Here is a 13248-nt window from a genome sequence, read left to right on the forward strand (position 1 = left end):
GAATCCTGGGCGCGGACATGGCACTGCTCATCAAGCCACGCTGAGGCAGCGTCCCACATACCACAACTAGAAGGACCCACAACGAAGAATATACAACTATGTACCGGGGGGCTTTGGGGAGAAAAAGGAAAAAATAAAATCTTTAAAAAAAAAAAAAATAACAAATGTCTGAGAGGTTGTGGAGAAAAGGGCACCCTCATACACTGCTGGTGGGAATGCAAACTGGTGCAGCCACTACGGAAAACAGTATGGAGATTTCTCAAAAAATTAAAAATAGAAATACCATATGATCCAGCCATCCCACTATTAGGTATTTATCAAAGAACTTGAAATCAACACTACAAAGAGGCTTATGCACCCCTATGTTCATTGCAGCATTGTTCACAATAGCCAAGACGTGGAAGCAATCCAAGTGCTCATCAACTGGTGAATGGATAAAGAAGATGTGATGTGTGTGTATATATATATATAATGGAATACTACTCAGCCATAGCAAAGACAAATTTGTCCTATTCGCAACCACATGGATGTACCTTGAGGGTGTTATGTTAAGTAAAATAAGTCAGAAAAAGATAAACGCCATATGATTTCACTTATTTGTGGAACACAAACTTACGGACAAAGAGAACAGTTTAGTGGTTACCAGGGGGACGGGGGGTGGAGGGTGGACACAAGGGGTGAAGAGGCACACTTATTATGGTGTCTGACAAATAATAATGTACAACTGAAATTTCACAACGTTACAAACTATTATGACTATAATTTAAAAAATAAACAAAAAAAAAACAAGTAATGGCAAACTACCCTCATTTCCTTATGGAAGGTCAATTAGGTCAGTAGATTAAAGGAATGCTGTAGGCTAGTATAACTGGACCAGCGAGGTGTTGACTGTCTCACCTGACATCCTTACATGTAAGAAATAAAATGCAGCGATAGAATAAGACGTGGTTATAGACGCTGGGGGCAGGCAACAGGACAGTAATATGGACTAAAAACTGACGACACTACTGAACACAAAGTGTTAATCAGTGTCAACCTCTGGGATCTGCCTTGTTTTAGTAAGGCTACCCATCAGTTCCTTCAGCGCTTTCCATTTCTAAGATCACCTGAGTCTAAACCTCCATCTCCTTTCTGCTGGATGAGTACAACAGCCTCCTGAGAGGATGCACAGCACTAACAGGGAGCCGTCACTCAAAAACATGGAACTGAATGCTTTACTTCTCTGTTCAAAACCCGGGCAAGTCTTCCCTGACTCCCATCCCCTTCCAAAGAACCACTCCTTTCCCCCAGTAATTATTTTTATTCTATTTGTTTTACTGGCTGATTCAATAAAGTGTAAGCTCCACAAGGGAAGGGATCAAGTCTCTTTTATTCATGAATGCATTACCTGGTGTCTACTCTACATCTAGCACATAGCAGGTGCTCAATTAATTGAATGAATGAATGAATGAACATGGGCAGAATAATGATCAGATTGCCAATGACACTATTGTATGTGGAGTTAGACTAATATGATCATACGCAACTCTTAGAAGCCATCAAAAATTTGAGGTCAGCTAAGAGATAGCAACTCCCCTTGAATTTTATATAAATGGAATTATACAGTGTGTACTTTCTAAAAGCTAGTTTATTTCTTTTGGCAAAACTATTTGGAGATCCATCCATGTCATAGCATCTATCAATAGTTCATTATTTTTTAATGCGAGCAGTATTCTATTATATGGATATAAAACAGTTTATCTATCCATGCACTGGACAAACAATCGGTTGTCTCCTATTTCTCTCTTGTAATAAAGCTGGACCTAGGAGTGGAATGTCTGGATCACATCATAGGTGTATATTTGACTTGTTAAAATGTCAAACTTTTAAAAAAGTGGTTCGATCATTTTACATTCCCACCAACAGTATATAAGAGTTCCAGTTCCTCCATAGCCTTGTCAACACTTGGTATAGTCTTTTCAATTTTAGCCAACCTGATAGGTATAAAGTGATATTGTGCTTTTAACGTGCATTTCCCCAATGACTAATGATCTCCAGCATCTTTTCAAGTGCTTATTTGCCATCTATAAATCTTCTTTAGACATCATGAGTTGGTTGGTTGTTTAAATGAGAAAAGAGGCTCTTCCTCACTACATAACTAGACAAACAATAGAGAAATTTATAAAGAATTAGTAGTTCCCCACCACCAATCCTCACCCCCCAGCACACACACAGGCACCAAAGGTGCATAAGAATCACCAGGAGCACTTACTAGGCACACAAACTCTCACCCCGCTCTTGAAGATCCTGATTCAGTAGGTCAGAGGTGGGCATTCTAACAGGCCCCTAGGTGATTCTGATGCACGTGGTCTGTAGATCATTTCTTGAGAAATCCTGCTCTTAATCCGGTCCTGCTAAGGAATGGTTGAAGGAATGAGGCAGTGAGTCTGGAGGGGAAAACACAACAAAGGGGGCACGGGCCACCTTCTAAGAAAGGGCCTTTGCCGAAGAGAGGGAGCCTGTTCACTCTGTGATGTACCACGGGGTGCTGATGTTTGGAACCTAAAGGTCAAATTAGAAAAAACTTTGCCACAGACCTCCTATGATACAAAATCAGGCCACAGAGCCAGAAGGGAAGAAATTTGCCAAGGTCACTGAGCCTGGAGAAAACGGATTTCTCTGGGTTGAGAAATGACTGATTAGGGGTGAGACAGAGAGACGGCAAGAGAAATTCCAGACATACGCACATACACTCACTCTTCTCCTGTCCCCCTCTCTCTCAGAGGAAAAATTCCTCTTTATAAATACGTGAAGAATGTAACCCACCAGACAGGTAGTGTATGTCTTAACCCAAATTAAATAGCAGGAATTTGCCCTAAGCCTTATTTCCCTGGCTCCGTGTGCCAGGCCTAAAATGACAGAGAAAGAAGACAATACAGTATTTTGTAACAGCAGTTCTTTTGATAGATCAGTAGGCCTGCCCAAGCCCTGTCCTCACAATTTTGGAGCCATAGATTTTAAAGTTCTGAAGCCTGTCAATAAACAACAATAGGTTTGGACAATCAATCTCAACAAACGCCACTTGCCTCAGTTATAGCACCCAAAGACACACACCCCCATCAGTTAAATAAAAAGCCATTTATTTGATCTAGAGCAGAATCAACCAAGTCACTGTTTACCACAGCAAGCTGCTGATCCAAGAGGGACGTGAGCCAACCGCCAAGCAACTCCTGTACCCTGGCAGAAACTCAGCCCAACCTCCAATGCCAGGCAAGACTGGGTGCTGCCCAGGTCCCCACGTATGTCCTTTCATTTAAAAACTACACAGGTGCCGGCTCCATTCAAAAGAGGCAAGTGAGTCCCAGTAAACAGTCCTTATTAGAAAGTCTATTAGTTTCTCCTTTTAGCATTTTACCTTGGGTCAAATATCGAATGCAGTGCACTATTCTAAATAAGTGCATTCATTTAGGTTTCCATCACCAAGGTATGTACCTGGTTTGTAAGTCATAATAGGGTTGACTTTATATTTGCATGTTTACAATTTTTAAATTTTTATTTTATTTCAGATACAGCCCAATTTCCTCCAGGTCATCACCCTTTCCTAACTGGCACAGCTGTGATGCACTGGATTATGCACGCCAGCACTTTGGTTGAGCATCTACTACATGCCAGGCACTGGGATCAGCATCCATTCTTAAGTCTGACAATAACCTGAAGGACAAAGCAGACCATCTTATCTCTATTTTACAAAGAAAACTGGACCTTGGAGAGATTAAACCATGAGTCCCAGATCCCACAGCTGGCGGTGTCAGGACTCCGTGTGGACTCACAGCGGGCATTCGCTCCTTCACCAGCTGCCTCCCTTTAAAAGGAGCAAATACACTGCTCTGAAGCGGCGTGGCCTGAGCGCCAGCCGTCAGCCAATCCTGACAGCAGGAATGCTTCATGTCAAATCTCAAACTGCCAGGCTGTGTGTGAGGCCCTCTGTGGGCAGGGGACCCAGATTTCTAAGGGGTCAGTGATCCCAAGAAGGTTAAGAACCAGTGCTGGGCAGGCTGTCAGCTTCTCCTTCCCCCACAAGGTCCTGGCGCTCACTGTGCAGGGAGCACTATGGCGGTACGGGACGTTCAGGCTCCTAGTCGCAGCTTTGGCACTACTTTTCCCAGGACCTCGGCCAAGGCAGCTCACCTATGGACGGCAGACTTCCGTTTTCTTTCCTCCTGGCCTTGACTGTCTATTTATAATTATACTTTCTTTGGCAAGGATCTTTACCATTGTTTGTATTATTCCATGGTTTTAACATATGGATTCTTATTAAAAGTCACCCCAAATCCTCCACTGAAGCAGGCAGGATATAAAAACAGATACAAAGAACACCAATTAGTTTTTACTAGACCAGCTTACCTCTCTGGGCCTGTTTCTCACCTGTAAAACGACGCGGTCGGGTCACGTGGATCAGGTTGCTGGCACTCCCAGAAGGCTCCACAAAGCTAGCTACCGAGCAAGGGGGACCGCGCGTCGTCGCTCCCGCGTCCCCCACCTCCCTTTCTGGAAGGACCAGCAGCTGCTTTCCCGCGCCTCTCGCCGGCCCCAGCCCGCCGGCCCCAATCGCCCGGGCGCACTCACCGCGCGCGCAAGGTGCCGGCGCTCCAGCGCGGCGCTCGGCCCCCCGGGGACCGCGCAGCCGGGCCGGGAGCGGGGTGGGGGTGGGGGTGGGGGTGGGGGTGGGGGTGGGGGGCGCCGCCGTTCCCACGGAGGGCGCGGGCGGGCGCGGCTCTGCCCACGCGGCGTGCGCGCGTGCGCCGCGAGGGGCCCGGGCCTCCAGCCTTTGTTAATTGTCTATTTGGAGCCGGGTTGTTTTCCCCTCGCGGCTCCCGGGAGTCGGCCTCAGCCGGGGTGGCCCTCCCCTAGCCGGCATGGCCCGGCGGTAGCCGAGCGCTGGCCCGCAGCCAGCACGGAGCGTTGCAAGTGGGTGTTAGCGCCGCGCCCGGGGACCCACCCACGGGACCCACATACCGGCGGCTTCTCATTAAGCCGTCTTCTCCTTGCTCCAGCTCGTCACCCCGAAAACACAGGTCAGCACTTAGGCCACACGGTGGGAATGTTGACTCTGAATCACTGGATGTCTGTCAGTGTTCGTGCCCGAATCACCAAACTCCCGGGCTGGACCTTGATTGAATTCTAAGTGTCGGCTGCCCAGGACCTCTGAGTTCTTGTCCCAGCTCTCCCGGGAGCCCTGTGCGCAATCTTAGACAAGTCTGCCAGCCTCGCTGCGCCCCAGTTTCTCCTCTATGATAGGAAGCTGTTCGTCCACTCTCTCACTACCGTGAGCAGGACTCTGGTCTAGGTACTAACTATCCAGCTGTCAACCTGACAGACAAGGTCCCCGCCCTCTTCGGGGTAAGTCAGACGTTGAACACAATTGAAGGTGATAATTGCTACGCAAAATAGGGAAAGGCAGGGCCACCAGACCTTATTTGTGGACTCATTAATGGACTAGATTAACTTTTCTAAATCTTCCCGGTTCTAACGTTTATTCTCATTGTCATGATTAGGGCTTATTATTTATTGTGATTGATGATAGCAGTAGTAACATGGCTTACTAAGTGCCAGGTACTATACTAAACATTTTACTTGTATTTTCTCATTTATCTCATTCACAGCTTCTCTGAGAGATAGGTGTGCTTATTATTATTATTATCCTATTTTAGAGAGAAAGACAAGGCTAAAGAAATGAATGTAACCTGTCCACTGTCACAAAGTTACAAAGTGACAGGACAGTATTCAAATCCAGACTGAGGCTCCAGGGTGCTTAACCTCTACTCTACACCCATGAAAGCATGAAGACCAGAAGGGTGTTGTATCTTGAATGTGACTATTGAGAACAACAGAAGACGAGGGCGTGGGTTTAGCCTGTGGACAAGAAAGCAAAGGAAGTTGAGAGCTTTCTTAAAGAGCTGTCCATGAATTAGACTTAACCTTAGCGGTCAGTAGCATGGGGAAAGCTATGGGGAGACACCCTGCGAGCATGTGAGGAAGAACTTCTCTAACAACTGGAGCGTTTCAAAAATGACATCAGTCGCCTGGAGAGAGCATCTTGTCACTAAAAGTCAGCATTCAAGCACAGAGGTTTATTGGGGATGCTTCAAAGAAGAGTCACGTAAAATTTAAGGACTGGTTTAGGTGATCCCTAAGTTTCCTTCCAGTTCTGAAGGGAAATTGAGTCCTAGAGTGGTTAAGTGACTTGTCTGAAGTCCCAAAACCAAGTCTGACTTGTAGATCAGACTCCTAACTGTTTATGGGTGAGGGTCTGGTGAGCGCTCAGCACCTCAGTTGCTCCTGTAAAGTGTGTGTGTGTGTGTGTGTGTGTGTGTGTGTGTGTGTGTGACAGTCTTTTCTGGGTATGTGGAATAATCTGCTTTACCTGTTTTACTTTACTAATGTGTGCCTTTCTTCCTTGCTTGTATCAAGTATTCTATGTTTTCAGATACAAGCGTCAACCCCCTGGGCAATTGCTGTATTATAGGGGTCCTAGAGGTAGTGGGGTCTCTACTCCCTTGGAGTGGAGAAGTGTTCATTTGGTAATTTAAGGAAAAGGAGACAAGCTGGATGGTGTTTTCATTTGAAAGTGATGTTTTGGGGCCCGCTCGGTGGTGCAGCAGTTAAGTCCACAGTTCTGATTCATAGGCCTGGGGTTCACCAGTTCAGATCCTAGGCGCGGGCCTACACACTGCTTGTCAAGCCATGCTGTGGCAGATGTCCCACATGTAAAAAAAAAAAGTAGAGGAAGATGGGCATGGATGTTAGCTCAGGGCCAGTCTTCCTCAGCAAAAAAGAGGAGGACTGGTGGCAGATGTTAGCTCAGGGCTAATCTTCCTCAAAAAAAAAAAAAAAGTGGTGTTTCTTTGATTCTATTTTAGGACTCTGGATTATCTTGAGTTAAATTTCTCATGCATGGCACTATCCCATCTTTCATCCTAGTCAAAAATTTTTATTTATTTTTTGTTGAGGAAGATTGGCCCTGAGCTAACATCTGTTGCCAATCTTCCTCTTTTTGCTTGAGGAAGATTTTTGCCGAGCTAACATCTGTGCCAATCCTCCTCTACTTTATGTGGGATGCCGCCACAGTATGGCTTGATGAGCAGTGTGTAAGTCCGCCCCAGGGATCTGAACCAGGGAACCCAACCACTATGCCACTGGGCCAGCCCCATAAATATTCTGATGAGTAGCACTCTAGTTGTCAACTTCAGAAAAGCTATTCTTTTCTCAGTGCTCTAGAGACCTACTTGTTTGTTTGCGACTGGAAACTTCTAACAAAGGAGTCCAATTGCCTTTTGGGACCGATTTCTAGTACATTTACCAAGAAATGGCCATCATCTTGCCCCCAGTGACACTAATTCAAAGATGAAAAGAGTTTCTCTTCACTTCTACCCTCAACAGAGTGGTTAATTTTTAAATTTAATTTTTGAAAAGAAAATATATTTACCTGGTTCAAAATTCAAAAGTACACAGTTTATTGATCTTTGGATTCCTCTCAGAGCCTGGCATATTGCCTTGTCTATAGTAGGTGCTGAATAAGTGTTTATTCACTGGGTGGTTGAGTGAGTGTGAATTAAGAAGTTGTGGGAAACAAAGAGTTGGTTTAGGGTGGGGCAGCAGACATTTTGCCTGAGGTGCATGGGCTTAAAGGGAACCCAGACAGAGCTCCCAGACCAGTTGTAAACTTGACTTTATCCAGAGATCTGTACTAAAGCAGCAGCATCAGACTCTTTTGGGTTGAACGTTACCTAAAGACTATGTATTAGCCAGAGTCTCTTGGTTGTAAGCAACAAAACTTGATTCTGGTTAACTGAAGTTAGAATTTAGAATTTATCTAAGAAAAAAGAATTTATTGAAAGAGATTGGGGAGCTCAAAGAATCAATGGAAAGGCTGGAGGACCATGCTAGGAAAATAGGCAGGCACAAGGGAGGCTGGGTGGCCAGACCCACAGAGGAAACCATGCCGCAGGAAGGATGCTGCTGCTGGACACTGGCAATTCCCTGGTGATGGGGTACCATAGGTGACCTAGCTGCCATCACTGACAAATACTGAATACCACCACTACCAGAATAAGTTTTATCCATTGCCTGCCTCTCTTGGCTCCTGTCTCCAGAATCACAATTTGGGAGGGACTGGCTGATCAGTCATGCTTAGGTCCCCAGCAGTCAGTGATCAGGAAAAACCAGGGCCTTTTGGCTTCCACGAGTGAGACGCAGTCCTCTTTATAAGTTTCCCCAACATATCAAGGCAATTTGGTGGCTGGGCAACCAGGAATATGACAAATGTCCGCTATGCAGTCATCTTCTAATAATTTGTAGGCCAACAACGGAAAGAATTAAAGAGTATAATCTGTATAAAATGTTTAATCCAGCACCTTGGCTGAACTCTCAAAACCCAGACGAGGCAGCTGTCATACTTATTATTCAATGTTTTAAAATTTTAGCTAACCAGAGAACTTCTTTATAGCACCAACATTTTCTTCCTAAGCCTCCGCTTTCCTTTGTTGTTGGAATCACTTACAATTGCAGAGTCGAGCAGAGAAAGGTTGAGAAGAAAGAGGTAACTGTGCCAAATGTGTACTTAGCGCAATAGGGACAGTGCCATGAGCCTAATAAACCAAATTTGTTCTTCTGATAAAAAAAAAAAAACCCTGCCTACCTCTTTTAGAGTCTCAGTCTTGGGATCATACCTATTGTTTTCATAAAACTTTGTGAAATCTAACCCTCTATTTTCTACAGTAATAATAAAAACAGGTGCCACTTACTGAGTGCCTGATACGTGTCAGAAATTTTTCATGAATTATTTCTAGTCATGACAATCACCCTATATACTAGATATTGTTTGCATTTTACAGACGAAGAAATGGAAGCTCAGAAAGATTAAGTAACCGCTGCAAGATTACATGGCTCCTAGGTGATGAGCTTGTAGCCAAGTCCGTTGTTACACAGTACTGTCGCTCACGTGGTTGCTTTCTTCAGAGACCCATCACCACTTTTTTTAATTCTACTAAGTCCGAATGTAAGTTTGCAAATTATTTCTTCTATCTTCTGAGATATTAAACTGTCAGAAAGATAAGTCAAAAATTATTGAATGCAGTGTCTTTAGCAGACAAAGTTTTATTAGATAATAGGCTAATGTAGTAACCCCATCACTAGTGTATAAAAAAATTTTTTAAGAAGAGTGTCTGCTTTAATGACCGCATATTATAAGCTAGGTACGCTGCTAGTCAGCCCTAAAAGATAAGTATCACCATCTTCTTTTTACAAATGAGAAACCTGAGATTTAGAAAGATTCAGAAACTTGCCAGGGCCTCGCTGCTAGGAAGTGGCAGAATTGGGACTGCAACCTCAGCAAAATGACTCCAAAGCCGGCATTTCTTCCAGTATGTCATACCCGCTCTGGGGCAGTTTTCTAATTTATATCGAGAAACGTCAGTAAGTATCTTTTCTGTGTCTTTCTCTTCCTGGCTTCCAGTGGCTTCCCTCTGGGTTCCTGGCTCTTTGCAGGTAAAATAACCCTTATAATAACAAAGCTGTTCTCTCTTCCCTTCCAGGCTTTCCAGCTCCCTCTTCCCACAGGCAAGGCCAGAATCTCCCTGCACAGTCTCAGCCCTGAGCTCCGGAACACTCCTGTTCTTAATCTGTATAAATATGTGAAGCCTTACCTTTGACGTTTAGGAGATTGCCTCTGAGACTACTTTGCTGAAACTCTATCACTGAGTCAGTGCTTCTGTTCTAGCAATTGGTTTTAACCTGTTACCATCATGATTTTCGTAGCCCGGTTTTGGGGAACTTGCATTACTTTTACCATACTCCTTGTATTAGTCAGGACTCCTTTGTTTGGTTCCAGTGCCAGAAATCCAACTCATTCAGAAACTATGTCCATTCGAAGAAAAGACCATCTTTGCCTGTGTGTCTCTTCAAGAGAAGAGTAAGCCTCCAAAAAGCTCTCCAGCAGACGCTTGCTCCTATCTCATTGACTAGAATAGCATGTCCATACATAACCAGACCTAAAGCAATCACTGATTGGCTTAGATGGATGAGGACCCAACACTGGGACAGCCCCACTCTGAAGCACATGGTGATATAGGCTTAACAAAATTGGAGTCTTATTGGGAAAGAGGAAGGACAAGAGGGAATGCTCTTGGGTAGGCAGCCAACAGTACCCGCTGCAGGAGGGGATGGGCAATTCTACAGAGAGGTTGCAGAGCCAAAACTAAGGTGGCCCTTCCTGCTGAGTCTTTAACGAGAGAATTCTTACCAAGTAGATAGGCATGGAAAGTTAGGCCAGGTAGAAGGGACTACATGCAAAGGCATAACAATATGCAACTACCTTGCGTTTTTCAGAAACTGCAATCACTTCATTATAACTGGATTGAATGCTATACATTCAAGTTTGTAGTGACAGATAAGATTGGAGAGGTAGGCAGGCACCAGATCATGCGAGGTATGTATGCCATGCTAAGGAATTTAAACTTTTCCTGTAGGAAATAGGGGAGCCATTGAAAAATGGGGATAGCATGATATTCTTTGAATTTTGGAAAGATCATCTGTCCAGAGAATGGAAAATGGATCCCAGAAGGAGCTAAGGCTGAAAGCTGGGAGAGCAGTTAAAAAGTCGTAGCTTTCAGCCAGGGGAGAGATAATAAGGCGTCAGGTTAAGGCTGCAGTAATAGTGAAGTCGAGGAGGGGAGGGGAGGAATGTTGAAAGAATATCTACAGGATTTGATAACCTACAGGATGTGAGAGGATGGGAGGCCTTGTCTGACTCTGAGATTTCTATCCTGGGCAACTAGGTGGATGGTGGTAGCCTTCACTAAAGAAAAGGCATCCTAAAGAAGGAAGAGGTTTGGGGCAAAGGCTTAGGGGAAAGTAATGAGATCAGTCTGGGACCAGTTGACCCCTGTGGCTTATCCAAGTGAAAGGGTCCAGTGGGAAGATGGATGTAAAGTTCTGGGAGAGGGAAGTGGCATTGGCAATATAGATTTGGAGGTCACTGGCATATCTATGGCACATGAAGCCATACAGTGAATGAGATCACCCTGGGAAAATAGGAAGGGCATAAAAAGAAGAGGCCTGGTGCCGGCCTGGTGGTGCAGCCGTTAAGTGCACACGTTCCGCTTTGGTGGCCTGAGGTTCGCCAGTTAGGATCCTGGGTGTGGACATGGCACCTCTTGGCACGCCATGCTGTGGTAGGCGTCCCACATATAAAGTAGAGGACGATGGCCATGGATGTTAGCTCAGGGCCAGGCTTCCTCAGCAAATAAAGGAGGATTGACAGCAGTTAGCTCAGGGCTAATCATCCTCAAAAAAAACAAAAAAAGAAGAAGAGGGTTGAGGACAAAGACCTGGTGAACACAACCAAGGGGCAGGCAGAGAGAGGGGAACCAGCTAAAAAGACTGAGAAGGGGCAGTGAGAGCTGAGAGGAGAGCCAGCCTTTTATTAAACTTCCTTATGAACAATTCCCTTCTACTGCTGTGTTTCAGGCTGGTCCCACACCACCAAGTAAAACTATGGTTAAAATACTTACCAATACCCTTTCAAGTACTGCTTGAATTCTTGCAATACCTGATTTTTATTCATTGGTTTCTAGTTGGAAGTCCCCTCTGTCAATGCAATACTTTCCTGGAAACTGCATGAGAAAAAAGTCTAGTGAGAAAAACAAAGTCCCTCTCCTGGAATATGCATTCACCGCCCTGGAATAGAGACTCAAGGGCTTGTTGCTGCACGTTTAAGGGTCTGCAATTGTGTGGGCAATGGTATAAGCAGTTTGTAAGGGTTTAAGTTGATCAAACCTTTTTGACTCAGAAATTTCATTTCTATTAATTTATCCTATAGAAATCCACACATGACTGCACAAAGATACATGCATAAGGTTTTTTATTGTGACTTAAAGAAAATCAAAGTGAAAAGCTAGAAATAGTCCAAATAACTATCAGCAGGTGATAAATAAATTCTGGCATGGCCATACCATGGAATACTATGCAGCCAATAAAAAGAGTAAGGTTTAGCTATAGGCATGGACATTTAAAGATGTCCATGTTATAGATATGATATATTGTTAACTGAAAAAAGTAAGTTTAATATGTGCATATGTAAATCTATATAATCCATTCAGTCATTCAAAAGATACTATTGAGGTAGGCACTGTTCTCAGGATACATTAGTGAACAAGACAGAAAAATCTCCTGTCTCATTGAGTGAATGTTCTAGTGAAGGAGGTTAAATCAATATAAGAGTGAAAAAATAGGGGCCAGCCTGGTGGCACAGCAGTTAAGTTTGCACATTCTGCTTCAATGGCCCAGGGTTCACTGGTTCAGATCCCGGGTGCAGACATGGCACCGCCATGCTGTGGCAGGCATCCCACATATAAAATAGAGGAAGATGGGCATGGATGTTAGCTCAGGGCCAGTCTTCCTCAGCAAAAAAAAAAAAAAAAAAAACCCGAGGCTTGGCAGCAGGTGTTGGCTCAGTGCTAATCTTCCTCAAAAAAAAAAAGAAAGTAAAAAAATAAATATATAGTTTTAGATACGAGTAAGTGCTATGAAGGAAAATAAAGTAGGGTTAAGAGCTGAGGAGTAACTGGGTATGGTGAGCGGATGCACATAAGGGGGTATTTTAAATAATTTGGTCAGGAAAAGTGTTTCTAAGAAGAGAACATTTTAGCAGTGACCTGAATAAAGTGAGGAAGCATATTAAAGTTCTCCAGAGAAAAAGAACCAACAGGATGTGTATTATATATATAGAGAGAGAGAGATTTATTTTAAGGAATTAGCTCATGTGATTGTGGAAGCTTGATAAATCCAAAATCTGCAGGCTATGCCAGCAGGTCAGAGACCCAGGGAAGAGCTTCAGTTTGAGTCCAAAGGCTGTCTCCTGGAAGAATTCCTTCTTGCTTGGAAGAGGTCAGTCTTTGTGCTATTAAGACCTTCAACTGATTGGATGAGGCCCACCCACGTTATGGAGGGTATTCTGCTTTACTCAAAATCCACCTATTTAAATGCTAATCTCATCCGAAAAACACCTTCACAGAAACATCTAGAATAATGCTGGGCCAAATATCTAGAAACTATGGCCCAGCCGAGTTGATGCATAAAATTAACCATCATAAGCCCATCCATTGTCAACTTGGCACCCATAAGCATCTCCTTAAACCACACTTAGTCTCCAAATAAAGACAGTCAAAAAGTCTCACTTCCAACTATCATGATACAACTGCCTAGTATACA

The 13248-nt window shown here is 44.1% G+C and overlaps 1 protein-coding gene and 1 long non-coding RNA gene across 21 annotated transcripts in view; one reads left to right on the top strand and one right to left on the bottom strand.

The window, feature by feature from the left end:
- Positions 1–5358, bottom strand: part of ARHGEF37 (Rho guanine nucleotide exchange factor 37) — a 50380-nt gene extending 45022 nt beyond the window's left edge. For 2 of the 20 annotated variants that reach the window (XM_070569197.1, XM_070569195.1), the window contains exons 1-2: positions 4996–5302; positions 2252–2393 (exon numbers count right to left, since the gene is read on the bottom strand). Coding sequence is in view for 8 of the 20 variants with exons in the window: in XM_070569192.1 (XP_070425293.1) it covers positions 2271–2313 (43 nt within the window). In the remaining 12 variants the exon portion in view is untranslated. Of the gene's footprint in view, positions 1–2251; positions 2394–4404; positions 4690–4995 lie in introns of those variants that run through there. The other 18 variants (XM_008528318.2, XM_008528315.2, XM_070569192.1 and 15 more) reach the window with 17 other exon arrangements.
- A 3541-nt stretch (positions 5359–8899) lies between these two features.
- Positions 8900–9731, top strand: LOC139075072 (uncharacterized). Its single transcript, XR_011525110.1, has 2 exons — positions 8900–9037; positions 9573–9731. It is a non-coding gene; the product is annotated as an uncharacterized lncRNA (long non-coding RNA).
- The last annotated feature ends 3517 nt before the right edge of the window (positions 9732–13248 follow it).

The sequence above is a fragment of the Equus przewalskii genome, chromosome 13 (assembly GCF_037783145.1).
Source record: "Equus przewalskii isolate Varuska chromosome 13, EquPr2, whole genome shotgun sequence".
Lineage (NCBI taxonomy): Eukaryota > Metazoa > Chordata > Mammalia > Perissodactyla > Equidae > Equus > Equus przewalskii.